The sequence below is a fragment of the Muscardinus avellanarius genome, assembly GCF_963383645.1.
Source record: "Muscardinus avellanarius genome assembly, chromosome: 4".
Classification (NCBI taxonomy): domain Eukaryota; kingdom Metazoa; phylum Chordata; class Mammalia; order Rodentia; family Gliridae; genus Muscardinus; species Muscardinus avellanarius.
Genome location: NC_137789.1, coordinates 41036142 through 41058008, shown reverse-complemented (window position 1 = coordinate 41058008; position 21867 = coordinate 41036142). Strand labels below are relative to the sequence as shown.

Genomic DNA, 21867 nt, shown 5'->3' with positions numbered 1-21867 from the left:
ATCCAGAGTTCGGGTTACTTCCCAGCGATAAGAAGAGGCACAGTGTGGGTAGCGTGGGCAAGGGTGATATTCATCTGTGGCTAAGGGTCAGGAACCAGATGGCGAAGAGGAGTGTCACACCAACCTGACCTTTAACAGGTTGTTGGAGAGGCTGACCTCTTATCTTTCATCTTCCTCCTGGGCCTTTTGGATATGTGTACAGTGTATCCAGTATTGTTTTTCTTTAACCTTTACTGCAGAGTGGGTGTTCAGGATAACAGGATGTGGTCCACTGGGGTTCAAGAGAGGCAGGGTCCCTCTTCTTTACCCAAACCAGATCGCCTGGCTGGGCCACCAGAGTATCTGTTTGTTCAAGGCTCCGTTTCTGGTAGGCCGCCTGCATAAGTTGTTGTGTTTCTTCCCGGGTCGCTTGGAGTGCCTGTAAAGATCTTAAAAGATTGTGATTTGACAGACCTGCTAACTGTTCTTCCCTCAGCCGGGGAAGAATAGGTGGGGGGGTGGCCAAATATTATTTTATAAGGAATTAGTCCCTTTATATAGGGGGTACACCGTGCCTGAAAGAGAGCAAAAGGAAGGAGACTGACCCAGTTATCGCCAGTCTCTAGCTTTAGTTAAGGTTTCTTTTAAGGTCCGATTTAGTTTTTCTACCTGTCCTGAACTCTGAGGTCTATAGACACAATGTAATTTCCAGTTTATCCTAAGTGTCTTAGCCAATAATTGAGTGACATCGGCGATAAACGCCGGACCATTGTCAGACCCCATATATAGTGGTAGGCCAAACCGAGGGAGAATCTCGGCGAGGAGTTTAACTACTACCTGAGTTCTTTCGGTTTTGGTTGGGTATGACTCAGGTCATCTGGAGTATCTACCATAACCAAGAGATACCTGTATCTTCCAGGAGCTGGAGTCAGTTCCCAGTGTTCTCCGGGACTCTCACCTCTGAACCAGGTTCTTAATGGTTCTTGGTGTAGGGGTCCTGCGTTGACCTTAGCGCGTGACCCGCACCTACTGGCCAAGTCTTTGTACATCTTATGGAAGCAGTTCGGCCAGTTTGGTTCCTCCAAGGTGAGTGCTCTGCTATGTCTGGTCCACAATCTGGCGCCCCAAGACCTGGGGAATAAAAATTCTAGAATCTGGTAAATAGAGCCACCCGTTTACCAGGTCTTGCCTGGAGTTTTTGCACCATAGCTTGGTTTTTTTTGGAGTACACGGGCTGTGGAGACAAGAGGTTTATCAGGAACTAAAGTTAGAACCTCAAGGGCCCTACTGGTCTTTTGGCAATGTTCTTGGCCAACTAGACTTTTGACAATTTTTTCTATTTAGGGCCTGTGAGGGGTCTTTTCGATTATTAAAGACCTTCTGGGCAACCTCAACCAATTCCGAAAGTGATTTTCCTGCAAAGCCCTTTAACTTTCTAGGGCTGACTGGGCCACAAATTGGACAGCCAGTGCTCGCCTATTTTGAGGGGCATCCAGGTCGATGGGGGAAGTCCGGTATGCCTCTGATAGCCACTCCAGGAAGGCCGTAGGGCTTTCTCCTGGACCCTGAATTGTCTCAGTGACCTTAGAAAGATTTGTGGGTTTACGGGCAGCTGCTCGAAGACCTTTGAGCAGAAGCTGGCGATACTGATCGAGAGCCTCCTTATTGTGGCTGGAGTTTGGATACCATCTGGGTCAACTGCTGCGAAAAATATCTTTTAGAAGTTTAGCATCAGAGGGCAATCCATCTGGTTCAGTAATCTGTTTTTTAGCCTTTATTTTAATTCTCTCCCTCTCTTCAGAGGTGAAGAGGGTCTAAGAGAGAAATTAAACCTTGGGGATTCTGAGAAAAAGAGGGATTTCATGGGGCTGGGAGACAAAGGAGCCTTCAGGTAGAAGGGTCCCTTCTTTAACGGGAGCTACGCCCTCCTCCCACCTCCCCAATAAGTGGGAAGCCTGGGATTGGGGTGCTGGGGGAGTCACAGGCGCCGGGGCAGCTCTTGCATCTGCTGGTAGAACAGCACGTAGCCCTCGCTGGACGCCACTTGTTTTTTGCTGATGGGGAAGACGCGGAAGTTGTTGAAGACATGCCAGCCAGTCTGACAGCGGCACAGGGCTATGTAGTAGCCGTAGTGGGCGCTGCCCAAGTGGTTGCAGAGGACGTACAGCTAGTACACAGGGCTTCTGGTTTTGTTGCTGGCAAAGTCTCCTAGGCTCAGTTGCTGCAGCGGGAAGTCTACACCTACTGAGCTTTTATTGATGAAGTCTCGGGAGGTGGAGAATCGATTCAGATAGAGCACGAGGATCTGGGGGAACCGCTTCACTGTTAACTTTTTGGTATTTCGTGTTTTCTGCCGACATCGGTCACACTCTGGGGCATTCTCTGACTCTAGCTCCTCTTCCTTGGTGAGCAGGGTAAAGCAGTCGCACAGAGACACCTTGCCCTCGGCAAGTCCTTTTTTGGGAATGGGCAGGGACAGGTCACAAAAAACCTCAAAGGTCGTGGAACGATACCCACAGGCCTGGCACTGGAGACAGCTTTTTAGCTGGCCCACAAACTGGTCCACAATCTTGCTGTCCTCTCGCTCCAGGTAATGTTTCCACATTAGGTTGGCCCGGTCGTCGTCACTTAACTTGGGTTCTTCTAGCAGAGTCCCTCCTCGGCGGGGCAGGGTGGAAGCTGGCCCATTGGTCAGGACTGGCAGAGGCTGGCGGCCTCGGCAGTTGATTTCAAGGTGTAGCTGCTCCATCAGGAGCTTCAGGAACTCTTGGGCATCCTGCTGGCTGTATCCAGAGAAGAATGGAACGTATTTCTGGAAGACCGCCCAAAACTGAGTAGAATTCACAGCCTCGCAGGAGTCGGGGTGCCAGAGGGCGCCAATCACATCTGCAAAGGCTTCTGTGAGCTCTTGGGCTCAGCCCCCACCAGGCATCTCTTGCAGGAAGTCCCTCTGCGGAGAGGCCGCGTGCTGCTGAGGCACTGCAGGACGGTGTTCGGGAAGCACATATTGCCCAGGTTCCACAAGCCAACATGACCAGAGCCCAGCAGTAGCGTGTGATGAGCCATCTTCTCATCGGTGTAGAAAGGCTCAGAGGGCCACACAGCTATCATGTGGAAGGTGCTGTGGGAAGCAGGGGCTCTGTCTAAATGCTAAGCAAGGTCGGGGGTCCAGAAAAGCCCCCAAGGCAGTGCAGCTACGTGCTCCGTCACAAGGTGCAGGACTCGGGCCGGAGTGCCAGGTGGCCCAGCGCAGCCCCCAGCTCTGCGGGGCTGCAGTGTCCTCCCAAGGCAATCCCCTTTGGACGCAAGTCCCTGCTGCTCATAGGCTTGGAGCGGGCTAAGTTGGTCCGGGATGGGAGAGGCAGAGCCACAGCGGGGGGTGGTGAGCCAGGCAGGGGAACCCCGTGATCGGCCCGCATGGGGCCTCTGGGGCGAGAGCCCCAAGGTTCGTCCCCTGTCCAAGCTCCAGTTTCTTGAGCCGCTCCTCAGGGGGATGTGGCCAGGGAGGCAGAGGTCGTAACATGAGGTTCGGCCCAGGGGCTGGGTTGTGGCGCTTCTTGCTGCGGCCTGAGGGGCAAATAAATGGTAGCTTGGACCCCACTCGGGGTTGGATATTTACAGGTGGCTCTGGGCTCCAGCCCAGGTGGTGCTCAGAGGCCTGGGACAATGTGGATACCACAAGCTGAACCTGTCCCCCCCCCCCCCCCGCAAGGCTGCAGGGGAGGGCGGCCTGGGCCAGGCTCCAACTCAGGGCCGCCCCCTCCTGGCCCTGAGCAGCCCCACAGCAGGCAGAGCTGCATCTCCAGCTACGGCTGTTGCCCTGATCACCTCCACTGCAAGGGTCGCCCCCATCTTTGTTGGTCCCACCCGGCCACTGTGTCTGATTAGGCAGTGGCCTGTGACAAGATTCCAGAGGTCAGTATCAAGGACTTGTCCCTTAAAGACTCTTTCCGGCTCAGGTTGACACTCTTTAAGCCATGAAGGCTGGTCACTTACTATATCAATCCAAATGTCTATATAAGGTATTTGATGAGGTGCTGTGCTAGGTGCTGACTGGGTTCATAGACAACATTCTGAACTGCAAAACAAATATTTTTATCTAAAGTGCCATTTGAGGGCCATCCGACACCATAAGTTGGCCAGTCAAGCTCACAAAATGATTTTTAAAGTGAAAGCATCAACTCTTACACCATGTTTTCCCTGTTTTTTGAAATCCCGAAAATTTTTAAGAAAACATTCCAAAGGAGACAGGGTCCCTGAGGAGGACGATCCCTGCCCCACGTCAACACCAAACCACAGAGACAAAAGCAAAGCGACGGAATACAGACAGAAAAACACCACAACGAAAATTTCCAGACCAACAGACAATTTACCAGAGCCTTTGGCTGTCGTCACAGGGGAAGGCATGGACCAGGAAAATAATGCGGCGTCCTGCTTTTCCGCGGTCCCAAATGGAGCACTCCCCAGAAACCAGAAAACCTGAATGACAGGCCTGTCTTACCTGATATTGTCAGCCGACGAGTTGAGGCTTCAGAAATTGGATGATTTTAGAGACCTCTCAAACCTGTTCCCCTTGGAACCCGGGACCGGAACCAGGGAGAAGTCTGAGCGGCATCTCGCTGGGGCCTCCAGACGTCATGGAGCGCGCCCGAACAAGAAGACCACCGACTCAAATTAAAGTATAAATTAAGCCTTTAATACAGATTCGAATCCAGACCCAAGCCTCATCTGTCACAGCAGAGATAGCAAGGGCCCCGATCATAGTTAGCAAGCATCTTTTATACCTTTGCAATGAAGTTGTTGTTGTACAAAACTGATAGGTTGACCTTTACTTAAACAAAGCAACAATGTAAAGCTTGCAGTTGTGCAGGAAGGCATAGATCATTATGAGCTTGTTTTTACATATTTTCCGGGATGTGGTTTACGTGAATATGTCCAAAACACCAGATGGCCTGTTTATCTAACTGAAACATTTTCTAAACTAACTTCCTCTTGCTCCCCTCCTTTGTTCTCAGGCCTTGTCCTTTCCTGTTTATGTCAAGGCAGGCCTTGACAGCAGTTGATAATTTGAAATCATGAATTGTTTCCTATTACAATTTCCTTCAAAGATAAGCATAATTCCACAAAAAGTATGCTACTTCAGTGGTAATCTAAAAGTCATTGCTCTTAAATTTAAAAACCTAAGAACAATTATCAACTTTCTAAACCATCAACTAATTTTGTTTCTTCACCATAATATGACTTGGCATATATAAGTTATAGTCAGTCAAAATTCTAATTAAAAAAAGAAAGTTTCTAATAATGTAATACAACCTAATTCATTCATTTGAATTGGCATATATATATATACTTGTGTGTGTATATATATATAATACTTGGCATATATATATATATATATATACTTGGCATATATATAAGTTATAGTCAGTGGCATATATAAGTTATATATACGTTGACATATATAAGTTACTTGGCATATATAAGTTATAGTCAGTCAAAATTCTTGGCATATATATAGTTATAGTCAGTCAAAATTCTAATAAAAAAAAGAAAGTTTCTAATAACGTAATATAACCTAATTCATTCGAGATTCACTATTAAAACAGCTATGAAGTTGCAGTACATACAAAATCAAGTGAACTAAACTTAAGGTTTCAGGCCTGAGCAGGACTATGCTGCATCAGAACAATAGTCAACATATTTGTGCATCCATCTGACCGTATTTTTAGCAAACCTTTATTGCTTTCATTCACATTTTCAAGATAACCACAAAAATCAGAATTTGAATGATTGTGTTCTCGCATATTTGGATTGATAAAGGTTAAAGTTGTTAATACAGATGCCGGGCGTGGTGGCGCACGCTTGTAATCCCCGCGCTTGGGAGGCGGAGACAGGAGGATCACGCAGGTTCAAAGCCAGCACACTGGATTAGGAGACCCTGTTTCAAAAAAATAATAGGTCTGCAAGTGTAGCCCGGAAGTAGAAGGGCTTCCAGGGACCCCAGTACCACCAATCAATCAATCAATAAATAAATAAATAAATAAATAAATAGTTGTCAATACAGTTCTACACCCACAGGCGGTATATGAATTCACTTTCATGAGTGTAATCATCAAAGAAGGCACTTCAAGAGCTCTATAGACAAATCCACAAACCAGAGCAAAAGGAAATTCTGGCCAACAAGCCAGTATCTGATAAGTGCCAAACCAGTCTGCACCAAATACACAACATAGATTTCAGGAAAAAGACTAAAACGACTAATATGACTAAAAAGATTAGAAGGATGAACAAAGGCATTCGGCAAGAACCAATACAAAAAATGTTAAATAGAACTTTACTGGTTGGATTAAAAGAAAAGTGCTCCAACAGAAAGTACACAAGCAAATGACTAATTGTTTCAAAAAAAAAATCAACAACAGAGTAAGAATAGGACCAACAGCAAGTAGACTGAGGCTGCAATAGTGAATGACAAGAATACACAAAAATAGTTTCTTATACACCCTCATTAGCTAATTAGAAAATAAAACAACAAAAAAGATAAAACTTATGATAGCGGTAAAAATGACAAAGCATCTAGAAACAAATCAAATTTTAAAATGTAAGGTTAGCCATGATGCATGCCTGGCTAAGGTGTTACATGCCTGTGATCCCAGCACTTAAGAGACTAAGACAGGAAAATTGCAGGTTTGAAGTCAGACTTAGCAACTAAGTGAGGCTCTCAGCAACTTAGTAAAAATCTGTTTTCAAAAAAAAAACTTTAAAAAGACTGGGGGTATATATAGCCCAGAAGTGAAGGCCCTTGGGTTCCACCCCCAGTACCACAAAAATAAATAAATAAATAAATAAATAAATAAATAAATAAATAAATAAAATATCTAAGATTTTAAAAGAGATTTACAAAAGCATTTAGAGAAATAAAAGGAGAACTGAATATCAAAAGATATCCTATGACCATGAATGACAACATAACAATCAACCCAAAAAAATCTTTAAATTAAATGCAATTCTAATCAGAAGCCCTGTAAAACTTGACAATTTAGTCTATAAGTCATATGGAAGGTAAAGAAAAAGAAAGACAATTAAGGGAAATTGTGTTCCAGATATCAAACATACCACATAATTAAAAGCATGCTTCTGTTGCAGAAGCAGACAAATAAATCAACAGAATAACAAGAACAAAGAGGCCAAATAAATTGAGAACCATATATATATATATATATATATATATATATATATATGGAACCTTAGTAGAGCAGAATTAAAATCAGTTGTAGAGGAATTAATTGCATTATGACAATTAGATTTCCAAACAAAAAGAAAATAAAAATAGACTGCTTCCTCACTATTAAAGTAAATTACAGCTAAAGACCTAACTTATAAAAACTTTTAATTTTTTTTTGTCTAATTGAAACCCATTTTAACTACAAAGAAACGAGATTAAAAGTACGTGGATACAGAAAGATCTGCCATGCTAACATTAATAAGAGAAAAGTGGGAATAGCTATATTAATTTTGGACAAAGAAGACTTTAAAATAAGAGAAGTTGTCAGAGAGAAAGAGGGCCATTAAATAGTAATAAAGGAATCCATACCCTATGAAGATCCAACAATTTTTTTCTGTGTATATACCTAACAACAAAGGATGAAAGTATGCAAGGCAAAAAGTTCTAGAAATATAAAGACAAATAGATGAATCCATTATTTTAGGTGACGACTTCAATACCCTTCAACCAGGAATGGACATATCCAACAGGCAAAAAATTAAAAAGGACATAGTTGAACTTGATAGCACCATCTATTAGCTGGGTATAACTGACATTTAAAGACTGGCCAATAGCAGCAGAAAAAAATACTCTTCTCAAGCTCATATGGAACGCTGGCCAAGATAGACAATATTATGGACTATAAAACAAATGTAAAACCATAGAAATTACAGTGTCTACTCTTAGAATACAGTGAAATAAAACTAGGAATCAATAACAGAAAAATAACTGGACATCCTAAAAATATTGTGTGTGAAATTAAATAACACTTCTAATAACACTTCTAAATAACATACAAGTCAAAGAAGAAATTCAAGATAAATTTTAAAATAGTTTGAACTAAGCCAGGCGTGGTGGTGCATGCTTGTAATCCCCGCGCTTGGGAGGCAGAGACAGGAGGATTGCGCAGGTTCGAAGCCAGCTGCGCACACTGGCTTAGGAGACCCTGTTTCCAAATAAAAATGTAAAAACAGGTCTGGAAGTGTAGCCCGGAGGTAGAAGGACTTCCAGGAACCCCAGTACCACCAAAAAAAAAAAAAAATAGTTTGAACTAAATGAAATTAAAAATTTTCAGTTTTTCTTATGTGAGCACTCAGTGCTATAAATTTTCCTCTTAAAACTGCCTACAAAGTGTCCCAGAGGTTTTGATATACTGTCTATTTTTGTTTCTAGAAATTTCTTGATTTCACCTCTTATGTCTTCTATGACACATTCTTCATTCAGAAGTGTGGTGTTCAGTCTCCACATGTTCATGTGGCTTCTCTGGGTCTTCGTATAGTTTATTTCTAGTTTGATTCCATTATGGTCTGAAAAGACACAGCAAAGTATGTAACATTATAATTTGCTAGTGCTCATTTTGTGGCCCAGGATGTGATCTATTTTGGAGAAGATTTTGTGAGCAGCTAAGAAAAATATGAACTCTGCTGTAGTTAGGTGAAATATTCTATATGTGTTCAACAGGCCCATTTGATTAATGGTGTTCTTTAGGTCTGAGGCATTTTTACTGACCTTTTGTCTGGAAGATCGGTCTAATGTGAGAGGTGTGTTGAAGTCTCCCAGTATTACTGTATGGAGATTTATGTGTGACTTAATGTCACAAAGAATTTGTTTTATAGAAATAGCTGCACCTACGTTTGGACATAGATGCCGATTATTGTTATTTCCTATTGTTGGATTGTTCCTTTTACAAGTAAAATATGACCTTCTTTGTCTCTTCTAATAAGTTTGGGCTTGAAGTCTAACTTGTCTGATATCATAGTTGCTACTCCTGCTTGCCTTCACGTTCCATTAGCACAGATTACCTTACACCAACCCTTTACTTTATGTTTGTTGCTATCTTTACTTGTGTGTTTCTTGCAAGCAGCAGATAGATGGATTTGGGGTTTTAATCCATTTTGCCACTTTAAATCTTTTTATTGGGGAGTTGAGGCCATTTACATTCAGTGTGATTACTGAAAGATGATTTTTAATGCCTAACATATAAGATTTTCTGTTTGAAATACTTTTTATTCTTCTTTGCTTAGTTGTCTGCTGGACGGAAATTCTTGTTTCTCTGGTTCTGGTGTGTATTACCTATTTCTTCTTTGTAGTTATACTCTGAGTATTTTCTCTAGTGCTGGTTTTGAAGACATAAATTCCTTCAGTTTCTGTTTGCCATGGAAACTTCTTATTTCCCCATCTAATTTGAAAGATAGTTTTGCTGGGTAGGACATTTTTGGCTGGAAGTTCTTTTCTTTCAGAGTTTGGAATGTGTTACTCCAGCCCTTCTGGCTTTCATGACTTGGTTTAGGAAGTCTGGAGTGATTCTAATTGGTTTGCCTCTGAATGTCACTTGGCCCTTTGTTTCTGTTGCCTTTAATATTCTCTCCTTGGCTATTACATTGGTCATTTTGACTATTATGTGGCATGGGGAACTTTTTCTCTGATCTTGTCTAAAGGGAGTCCTATAAGTTTCCTGAATCTGTGTATCGACCTCTTGGTCTATGTTTGGAAATTTTTTTGCTATTACTTCTTTAAAGAGATTATTGATTCCTTTGGTTTCACCTTCTTTTCCCTCCTTTATACCTATTATTCTTAGGTTAGCTGTCTTAAAATGGGCCCATATTTCTTCAATGTCCAATTCCTGCTGTAAAATTGTTTTTTCTACGTTATAAACTTAGAAAACTGCATTCCTTTTTGAAGTGATCATCTTCTAGTAGTGAGACTCTATTCTCCATGTGGTCTAATCGATTGTTTATAGTTTGAATTGATGCCTTTACTTCAATGATTGCATCCTTTATTTCTTTCAGACTCTCTCTAAATTCTTTTTGAAAGTCCTGTATTATTACTACAGTTACATTCCTGATTTGATCTTCTGGAGATTTCTGTATTTCTGTGTTATCAGGTTCTGATATTGTGGGGTTGTGGGAGCTCATTGCTCCATTGTTGTTACTCCCTCCCATTATTTTTGAAGTTTGTCCCTTCTCTGGGTTCTTCTCCGGGTCACCAAGACTTCACTTATGGTGCTCCGGATCTCCGGGGTTTGTGGTAATCTCAGCCGCAACTACTCCTTTACTGGGCTGTATCACAAAGTCTCAAACCCAGGGAGTTAGTCAAGGCTGTGCGAGACCCTGGGTCACCGGGCTGTGCATTTTCCCAGAGGGAGCTACAACTAGGGTGTGTTATCTCTGCCACCACTACTCCTTCACTGGGTTAACTGCACTATCTCAGACCCAGGGAGTTTATTAAAGCTGTGCGAGTCCCTGGGAGTGCAGCATTGGGATTTCTCCTCTAGGGGCCGCAATTTCACTTACGTTTTTGGTGCGTGCTGGCCTGGAGCTCTCCAGGCATGGTGAACTCGCCGCTGCTGCTGCAATATAGCACTGCTGCCACAGCCTCAGCTATGAGGCCTTCGTATTTCTTTTCCGATTTTGAGCTGCACTCTGAATCACTGAAGGGTGTGATGAGCTTGGCTGCTGGAAGTTTTAGACAGGTCTTTGCACTGAAAGAACTGCTGAGTTACAACTGACTGATCCGCAGCTGCTCACTTCAGCTCCATGTTTACCTTTTCCTCTCTGGAGCCTGGTACTGTGAGGCAAGATGGCGCTGGCGCCGGTGTGTTGCCTGCAGCCACAAAGTGGGCAGGTTTCTTTTCTGCTCTCTAGTTGTTCTTCTAGTCTTCTTTTTCTCTGTCTCTTGTATTTATAGTTTTTATTTCTACTGATAGTGTTTTCTGGCTATGTAAAGCGTTGATTTTATGGCAATACAGATCGAGTTGTTAGCAGGATTCGTCAACGCTGCTTTTCTCAGTTGCCATCTTCCCCGAAGTCTCCTATAAAAACTTTTAAAAGAGAGCTCTACTTCTGGTAATAGTGCACTAGATAATTCAGACTACTGTTTGCTAAAATAACTAAAATGTCTGGACAAAATACATTTAAATATCTGTTTGAAGACTAATAAGATACAAAAGCAATATCTGCTGTGTGGAGTTCAGATGTAATAAATGAAGAAAATCCAAGAGTTACAAGGGCCACTTTTCTAAAAAGGCATCTGTAAATTACAACATTGAGACCACGAGAGGCTAAGAAGCAAAACAAGCTTTTGAATAACTTATAAGACAACAAGACAAAAATTGGTGAATCAAAATCTATCAACAGGTTAAGAAACCCTAGAATATTACAAGGCTATACCACAGACGCCATGGAAGATCAAAATCCAGATTCAAACTATCTCTACTGCTGACTGAATTAACGTAATCCAGAATTACAAATGCTAGCCACCCAGGAGAAGTAGACAAAAATCTTTGGTAAAAGACAATCATTTTGAACTTCAAATAATCCCTGCTAATTTTTTTATATAATGTCTAGCACTATTTCAAAGATAACCAACACAGACAAAAAGAAAATCAAGAAACAATAAATAATAGTAATTAACCCATAGGAGATTAAGATAATGAAGTTATCAGACTCGAATAAATATATTCTATGAAATAAAGGGCAAAATTTCACATTTCTGCAAAGAGCTGGAATTGTCTTAGAATAACCAAACAAATTCTAGAACCTAAAAACTAAGTAACTAAAATTTAAAATGCAATGGATGCTTTAAAATTATCAGAAAAGGCAAAGAGAAAACTAGTATACTGGAAGAAATATCAGAGAAAATTACTGCCTGAAAAAAAAAATGAAAAGTAAAAAGGTACAAAATGAAGAGAAAACTAAACTAAAATACATGCATGGTTTGTACCCCAAAATAAGATAAAATGAGCTAACAATACTATTTTAAATGATAATGACTAAATTTTCCAAAACTGATGACAAATATTAAGTTGCAGAAATAAAGTACAATAAGAATTCCACTATGGATAAATACCAAGAAAATCACAACTAAGCTGGGCATGGTGACACACACCTATAATCTCAGTACTTAGGAGGCTGAGAGAGGAGGATGGTAGGTTCAAGGTCAGCCTCAGCAATTCTATGAGATCCTGTTTCAAAATAAAAAATAAAATAGGGTTGGGAGTATAACTTGGAGATAGAATGTACTTCATTTCAATCTCCAATAACCCCACCCATACACACACACAAAAGGATATCACTACTAAACACATCAAAATAAAGCTTCTGAAAGCCAAAGGTAAAACTCGTATAGGCAAATGAGAGAGAGAGAGAGAGATTATTGTTAAAAAAAAATGGCAAAATGTATCAGTAAAGACAGTGTATGCTAGAAGGTTTTGAAGTAACATCTCTAAATGCTAACAACAACAACAACAAAAAAAAACAAACCTAGAATTCTTTATCCTTCAAATATATGATTCAAATATAAAGTAAAATACATTTTTTACTTCCGGGAAGATGGCAACCAAGGGAAGCAGCACATACCAATAAAATGCTGATACTCAATCTCCATTGCCTCAAAAATAGCATTCTCAAAGCCAGAAAATAGTATCAGTAAATGAATAAAAATGATAGATACAAGGGACAGGGGAAAGGAAGATTAGAAGACCAATCAGATAGCAGAAAAGAACCCCGACAGCTTGTGGCGGTGGGAGGCACCATCTTGCCTCACAGCACCCTGACTCCAGAGACGAAAAGGAAAACCAAGGACCTGAAATGAGCAGCTACAGGGCACTGGGGTTGTAAGCCATCGCAACCTGTGCAAACACCAGCTACAACCTCCAGCAGTGGCAGCCAAACTCACCACACACTCCAGGGATTCAGAGAGGAGCTCAACATCAGGAAAGAAACCTGCCTGGCTCAAGGATGAGGGCACCGCGATGGCGCCATCTTGCCTCACTACCCCCGACTCCAGGGACAATCAGGAAAACATGCAAGAAGCTGAAGTAAACAGCTGCAGATAATTGGAACTGCAAGTAATCGGTTCCTCCTGTGTAAACACCAGCTACAAATTGCAGAAGTGGAAGCCAAGTCCACCACACCTTCCAGAGATCCAGACCTTAAGTGAAGCTGTGATCTCCACAGAACACCCAGTGTGGCACCCTCAGAAACTCCCGCAGCCGTGAAAAACTCCCTGGATCTGAGATTTTGCTGTGAATTCAACCCAGCGAAGGATGGGATTGAGTCTACAACTTGCAGCAGAAGCGGCTGAGCTTACCATGCCCTCCAGAGATCCAGAGCTGCATTCAATAACACCATAAGTGAAGTCATGGTTCCCTCAGGAGAATGCCCAATCCAGTGCCCCCAGGGACTCACGCAGCCACAATAAACTCCCTGGACCCGAGACTTTACAGTTCAACCCAGAGAAGGTGTGACATTATGTCACACATAAATCCCAATTCAATAATACCAGGAGACTTCAACACTCCTCTCAAACCATTAGACCCATTTTCTAGACAAAAGGTCAGTAAAGATGCTTCAGACCTAAAGAACACAATTAATCAAATGGACCTGTTAGACACATATAGAATATTCTACCCACTACAGCAGAGTTTACATTTTTCTCAGCTGCTCACTGAAACTTCTCCAAAATAGATCACATCCTAGGTCACAAAGTGAGCACTAGCAAATTTTTAAAAATGTGACATACTTCCCGTGTCTTTTCAGACCATAATGAAATGAAACTAGAAATCATCTATAAGAAGAGACAGAAAAACCATATAAACATGTGGAGACTGAACAACCACAATGATGAAAGAAAAATGGGTCATAGAAGAAGTAAGGGGTGAAATAAAAAAAAATTTCTAGAAACAAAATAGAGATACAACATAAGAAAACATCTGGGATATTTTGAAAGCAGTATGAAGAGGAAATTTTATAGCACTGAATGCTCACATAAGAAAAATAGAGACCAGGCGTGGTGGCACACACTTGTAATCCCCACATTTGGGAGGCAGAGACAGGAGGATCGTGCAGGTTTGAAGCCAACCTCGCTGGCTTAAGAGACCCTATTTCCAAACAAAAATATAAAAAAATAGGTCTGGGAGTATATCCCAGAGGTAGAAGGATTTCCAGGAACCCCAGTATGAAAGAAAGAAAGAAAGAAAGGAAGAAAGAAACAAAGAAAGAAAGAAAGAAAGAAAGAAAGAAAGAAAGAAAGAAAGAAAGAAAGAAAGAAAGAAGGAAAGAAAGAAAGAGGGAGGGAGGGAAGGAAAATCATCAAATAAATAACCTAATGACACAACTCAAAGTCCTTGAAAAACAGGAACAATCTAACTCCAAAGCCAGTAGAAGACAGGAAATCATTAAAATCAGAGCAGAAATCAATGAAGTAGAGAATTTAAAAATACAGAAAATCAACAAAACCAAAAGCTGGTTTCTCAAAGAAATTCAAATGGCCAATAAATGCGTGAAAAAATGTTCAACATCATTAGCAATCAGAGAGATGCAAATCAAAACAACCCTAAGATTTCACCTAACTCCAACTATAATGGCAATCATTCAAAACATACAATAAATGCTGGCAAGGATATGGAGAAGCAGAAACTCTAAAACATTTTTTGTTGGAATGGCAAATTAGTGCAACCACTTTTGAAAACAGTATGTTGGATCCTCATTAGAATGGGAAAGAACTGCCGGACGTGGTAGCACACACTTGTAATCCCAGCGCTTGGGAGGCAGAGACAGGAGGATTGCACAGGTTCGAAGCCAGCCTAGCTGGCTTAAGAGACCCTGTTTCCAAATAAATATGTATATATAAATAGGTCTGGGAGTGTAGCCTGGAGGTACAAGGGTTCCATCCCCAGTACCACCAAAAAAAAAAAAAAAAAAAGAAAAGAAAAGAAAAGAAAAGAAAAGGAAAAGGAAAGAATGGGAACAAATCTACCATATGATCCAGCAATACCACTTCTGGGTATCTACCCAAAAGAAAGGTAACCAAACTACTAAACTAATGCATGAGTATCTATGTTCATAGCTGCACAATTCACCATAGCCAAACTATGGAACCAGCCAAAGATGTCCATCAACAGATGAATGGATTACAAAACTGTGGGATATGTACACAGTGGAATTTTACTCAGCCATAAAAAAAAAAAACCACAATTTAAGGGAAATGGATGACTGGAAGACATTATGCTAAGTGAGATTTGTCAGTCACAAAAAATAAGAAATAGGATGCTCTCCCTAATATGCAAAAGCTAGGGAGAAATGGGTCATAGGAAGAACTCTAGATGAAGAAGGAGATTCTATATATGAGCAAATAAAGCGGCCTGAAAGGATGGGGGGGGAGACGAGGGAAATTCTCTAATGCATATGTTGTACTTTAACAAGCACATCAAAGTCAATCACTAAACAAGCATGAGGAAGGAGGGAGAGGGGATGGGGCAGGAATTGGATAAGGGCTAACTGGGTGTATATGTATGTATCCACCATCTTGTATCCCATTAAGATGTCTGACTACAATGCACCAATAAAAAACTTTAAAAATACTTTTTCATGCAAAAAAAAAAATGAGATCTTTTCACTATCCTACTCACACATAAGGAAATATGAATAAATGTTCTTCAGGCAATTGGGAAATAAAGGAAAGAATAAACAATATTAGCGCAAGTACATGAATTAATATACTGACAATATAAAGTAACAAAAATGTTTTGTGCTACTTAAAGTATATCCACAATTAAATGAAACAACAAAGCATATTTTAAAAACCAAAAGAGCATACAAACCCTAAAATAAAAAGTTGTCATATTCTTAGGAAAACATTGTTTAATGACTATAAAACAACTACTAGAATGAGTTTTGCATCTGTTTAACAAATATATGATAATTGTTTCACTCATCACATTTTTTTAAAGCTAGTCAATCAGAAAAACATGCCTCTGAAAACATAGGCAATCCAGATTATCGTTCCAGGACCAGGCATGGTGGCGCACACTTGTAATCCCAGCATTCGGAAGGCGGAGACTGGAGGATCATGGTGGTTCACAGACAGCCTCAGCTACTTAATGAGGCCCTTTGCAACTCAGTGAAACCCTGTTTCAAAAATAAAGAATAAAACATTAGGGCTGAGGGGTGTCACTCAGTGATAGAATGACCCTGGATTCCATCACCAGTACCACAAAAAAAAAAAAAAGGTTATAGTTCCAGTGAACATTGCCATTAAATGATCAATTTTTTTAAAGGGATGATACATATCTTTATATTGATAACCTTAACAATAACAGTAATCTTTTGAAATTTTGAGATAACAAATAAATGAGATACATCCTCATGCTGGAAAGGAATGACACTAATGTTTTTAAGGACTAACTGAAGTTGTTATCAATGCAACACACAAAGACAATAAACCCACAACTCCTGATCAATCTTTTGTCTGACTCTGGGTCTTTATTTTTATTTTTATAGTAGTATTGGGAAAAGAACCCATGGGTGTTCTAACACCGAGATATACCCCAAACATTTTTTTTTTTTTTTTGAAACAGGGTCTTGCTAAGTTGTCAAGGCTGGTCTCAAACCTGCAATCCTCCTGTCTCAGACACCCATGCACTGGAATTACAGGTGTGCACCACCATGCCCAGCTTAGGTCTTTATATATGTATAAAATTAAACTGTTGCCATGCTATACTAGAACCAAAGATAACTGTGCTCTGAGAATAACGCTCACAATATTTCAAAATTATAATTCCCCAACATGTTTGGTGGACTCTGTGTTGTAACAAAACATGTGAAAAGGTAAATCTTTTCTCTGATAACTAGTGAAGGCAATCCCTGAGGATTATGATCACATCCATATCCATCTTCAAAACTATAGTGTATACTTTCACAGTATGCAATTAGCAACAAAAAAACAAACTTTTAGACCAAATAGTTCCTATGTATTCAAAATGGCAACATTAGCACTTAAACTCATGAAAATAAAGATGTTTAAAATTTCCATTTCACCCACTTTTACTGTATACTCCTACTTGATAATTTAAATACTAAATATATGTTTAGCCACGAAATGATATTAAAGTACTTCTCTAACTGGAGTATAATAAATTTCAATTAAAGCATTATTCTGCCACTCAAGAATCATTTGATTTACAAAAATGCTAGCTAAGCACCAAGAAATTCTAAAATACATAATTAGAATGTCACAGATCACTTAATCCATTCTGTCAAAACAGGGATTATTTTAACTTTTCTTTCATTTCCTTAAAAATATCTTATTTACTTTATTTTCTCTAACAGACAAAAAATTAGTAGTATAAACTTACAACGTATTTCCCCAATCAAACTTTAAAATTATTCTGGTTAACCACAAATTGACTCAAGTATTAAAGTATTTTTTCTGAATGCATTTACTGAAACATGTCTGACAACATATAATAATGTTAAATAGTAACCACATTACTGTTCTACAGAATTGCAAATTATTTCACTGATTATTCTATTTACCACTCACAGATAAAAGGGTCACTCTGGATCTTGGAAGATATCCAAATAAACCAGCTACACTGGTAGCTTCAAGTAAACAGTTTTGTAAATAGCTCTTCTATTTAAGGTTAAAACATAACCATAAATGCTTTTAATAAGCATTACATTTCTCTAAAGTAACTTCATGAAAATAAAAATATATTCAAATTATCTAGCTCTATCACTTTCACACATCTGAACAATATTAAAGAAAATAAGAATTTACTTCAATTATTTTTAAAAATTTGAAACATGTAGCTTCTTCAATGTTTACCACCCATAAATCTCAATACAGAAAAAATTTAAAAATAAACTACTAAAATATTATAAAGTTTAAGAAATTTTAGCCACAATTTATGGCACTCATATTTCTTCCCCCCTGTGTTTCTGGGGGTGGAACCCAGGGGCTTTTCTACCTCCGGGCTATACTCCCAGACCTATTTTATACTTTATTTAGAAACAGAGTCTCACTAAGTAGCTGAGGCTGGCTTCAAGCCTCTGCGATCCTCCTGTTTCAGCTCCCCAAGCGCTGGGATTACAAGCGTACACTACTATGCCCGGCTATGACACTCATATTTTTAAAAATAAAAAAAATTCACATGCTAATTCTAAATGAAGAAGAGTGCCATGCTAGTTTCTTAGTGACTTACCAACATGTATCTCAATAAATAAACAATCATGCAATTCTTAAATCTGTCATAGATAGGTATGTGGCTGGTTTTCACACCTCCTACTAGATAGATCTCTTTATACTGCTTAAAAGATTTTCTTTTTGTCACACTAATATTTTCTTTTTAACAAAATACCACCTAGTCAGCTTCTAAAATAGGAATCTTTAGAAATGAGATTAGCAAAACAATTTTAAAATACTTACTGTTTTATTTCGTAATCTAATTATGTCTGAGACAGAGCCAGCTCCACAGTACTCCATAACAATCCAAAGGTCTGTGTTCTTAAAGTAACTTCCATAATACTTTACAACATATGGGCTAAAGAAAAATAGAGACAATTAAATTTAGTTAATTCCCAAAGAACAGTTTTTCTTAATCTCAATACAAAGTATTTTCAGCATTTCATAAAGTTACAAAAAGTAAACTTCTATTGTACATCGGATCATCTGTATCTAGAGTTCACCAACTGTGTATAATCAGGCTTTAATTCATGGATGAAATTTAACAGGATTACAAACTAGAGGAGGCCCAAAAGTTTTGACTGATTCCCAAGAAAAATAATGCTTCATTTTGGCAAAGAACTGATTTAATATAAGGATCACATGAAAATATTTTTCTTTAAAACATTTTTTTTTATATACTGGGGATGGAACCCAGAGGCTTTCTACCCCTGGGCTACACTACCAGACCTATTTTTTACATTTTATTTAGAAACAGGGTCTCACTAAGTTGCTGAGAGCCTCACTAAGTAGATGAGGCTGGCTTCGAACCTGTGCGATCCTCCTGTCTCAGCCTCCCAAGCGCAGTGATTACAAACCTGCACCACCACGCCCGGCTAAAACATTTTAAATATAAATCTTCTAAAGGACTTTGCATTCAGTCAAACAAATATTAATGCTCAATTTTAAACACTCTATATTTTAATGAAGCCAAACTTTTTTTTTTCTGTCAAAAATTTTTGGCCTTTCTCCTGGGCGCAATGATGCAATCCAGTAATGCCAGAACTTGGATGGCAGAGACAGGAGGATCATAGTTTCAAGGCCAGCCTCAGTAACTTAGTGAGACTCTGTTTCAAAATAAAAAATAAAGGGTTGGTGTATAGCTTGGAGGTATAATACCCCTGAGGTTCAAACCACTAGTATCACAAAATAAATAAATTTTGGCCTTTAAAATTCTAGAATAAAAATAATTATACATAATTATTAGTATACATATTATAAATACAATTTGCTTAAATTCTGATAATTAAAATTATTGAGCCGGGCATGGTGGCGCACGCTTGTAATCTCAGCACTTGGGAGGCTGAGACAGGAGGATCGCACAGGTTCGAAATCAGCCTCAGCTACTTAGTGAGACTCTCAGCAACTTAGTGAGACCCTGTTTCCAAATAAAAATATGAAATAGGTCTGGGAAATATAAAACAGCCCAGAGGTAGAAGGCCTCTGGGTTCCACCCCCAGTACCACCAAAAAAAAAAAAAAATTACTGATAATCCAAAGTATCTTTAAATGAGAAGCTGTCTTCCAGAAAAAAAAAATAAACTATGTTTATAAGCCAAGTTGTTTCAGAAAAACTTAAAAAGAAACAAATGACCATCACCATTAATATTTACTAAGGATATACTATATAAATTGATATATAAAGCATCTTACCCAACTCAAAGAGGCAGTTCATAATCACAGAATACATTAAAAAGTAGAGACTAAAAATATACAAATTAAATGCTACAAGAACTCAAAGAGGAATGACCAGAGTGGAGCAATCAGAAAGAACGTTGTGGCAAGAATTCAATTTGAATGGGATTCTGAAAAAGAAATGTTAAAAACTCCAAAATATGGGTGAAGAAGATAAGAACATTCTAGAAAAAGGGAACACAATGAGCATACAAATAGAAAGGAAACCGTATGGCATGTTTAGGGACAACTTGTTCTACCAATGCTGCCATCTAGTAATAGCTACTATCAAAAATGGTGGCTGCCTTCTTAGGTATCAATGCCAGATAAATAAGATGCAGGAATCAAATAAAAAGCAATAAAAAGTACACATACAGGGTATTTAATAGTATAATACATAATATAATACATATAGACACCATAAAAAGAGGTTAAGAGAAGATAGGAAATACTTTTGGTTTAGTTTTAAAGTCAAAGGTAAAGCAAGTTGGTTCAACATGAAGGGCCTGGACTAAAAGAGGTGGCCAACAAATGGCTAGGGGCTAGAATTCAATCTTGTTTTATCCTCACTCCCTCTAGGACAGACTTGCTTCGCACTGTCATTGGTTTCACTCCGATTCTCATCTATATACACCAAGTTACCTTCCTTTAAAACAAAACTAAGCTGGTCATATTGCCTTCCTGATGTAAAAAACTCCAATGGCTTTCCATCATCCAAAGCAAAAAGTCTTAAGTGATTCTTATTACATACAAAATCTTTCGCAGTCTATCACTTTACTCATATCTCTCATTACTCCCCATCTTGTGGCCTTAAATTACCAGACATACTTGGCTTTGCTAGAGTTGGGAATGGAAAGCATGCATGAAGAGTTCATAAATGTCCATTTGAAACCACTTAACCAAAGTACTTGTTTACTAACACATGAAATAAACGTATGCTCAGAATTTCAAAGCACTGAAAACATGAAAACACTTTCTTTACATCTACTTTGTAGAAATCTATTATAGAAAACAATGCTCTTATACCTGGCTGTGCATCAGAACTACCGCGATCCAGGCCCCAAAACTTAAGAGATTCTGATTCAATAGGTCTTTTTAAAGCACTACAGGTGACTCAGGTATACACGCAGAGTTGAGCTTCATTTTGGGAGAAAGACTACATATCCTTCAATGAGGAAAATATTTTTATTGGTGTGTTATAATTATACATCACAGTAAGATTCAAAGTGATACATTCAAACATGAAAACATCACTTGGTGTATTTCACTCCACATCTCAGCCTAGTGAAAAAAAACCTCTTTAGAAAATATTAACTTTCTCACTTAGAATTTTGAAAGGTAACTATGTTCACTGAAAAACACATCAAAATGGAAAATTTGTCTTGCCATATACACTAAGGAATCAGAAATGCTAAGGGTAGGAAAAGTAGGGATTCTAATTTGGGCAGCTACCTCAAAATGCAATGCTTTCGGGAAAGATACACAAGTAGATGGGCCAAGTTTCTACAACTCTATATCATAAAACATGGACTCTGTAACTTTAACCTGGAAAGTATTTATGCAAGTAGACTAAAGAGTCACATTAAGGACACACACTAGAATTTCTATCATTCCTCGGACATTCATTTATTGACTCTACATTTAGGTCAGGCATTAGACTAGGTGGTCAGTATGCAGTAGTGAGCGGAACACAAGTCTGACACTCATATAGCATATACAACATGAAATATACAAGCATTAGATACGTAAATCACAAATATTTATTATTATTAGCCATGGTAAGAGTAAATGGTATGCTGAGATAAACTGGCTCGGTTTTATTTTGCAACTCAACATTTCTACAAATAAAAGTCTTCCTAGATCATATGAATAAATAAAATATGTTCATATTCCATGGCAGCCCCTGACTTAGAAAACACTGGAGTAGCCGGGCGTGGTGGCGCACGCTTG

At 39.2% G+C, this 21867-nt stretch overlaps 1 protein-coding gene and 1 pseudogene across 2 annotated transcripts in view; both read right to left on the bottom strand.

Annotated features, from left to right (window-relative positions):
• STK3 (serine/threonine kinase 3) overlaps positions 1-21867 on the bottom strand; it is a gene marked incomplete at both ends in the record, with an annotated part of 323355 nt that overhangs the window by 246500 nt on the left and 54988 nt on the right. Inside the window, 1 exon segment of the mRNA XM_080694746.1 lies at positions 18449-18563. Within this exon segment, the coding sequence (XP_080550872.1) occupies positions 18449-18563 (115 nt within the window).
• Positions 1958-12625, bottom strand: LOC308261918 (ubiquitin carboxyl-terminal hydrolase 21-like; annotated as a pseudogene). Its single transcript has 5 exons — positions 12598-12625; positions 10534-10695; positions 4544-4647; positions 4274-4458; positions 1958-3875 (listed from the first exon to the last, which is right to left on the bottom strand). The product of its transcript is annotated as a ubiquitin carboxyl-terminal hydrolase 21-like (transcript).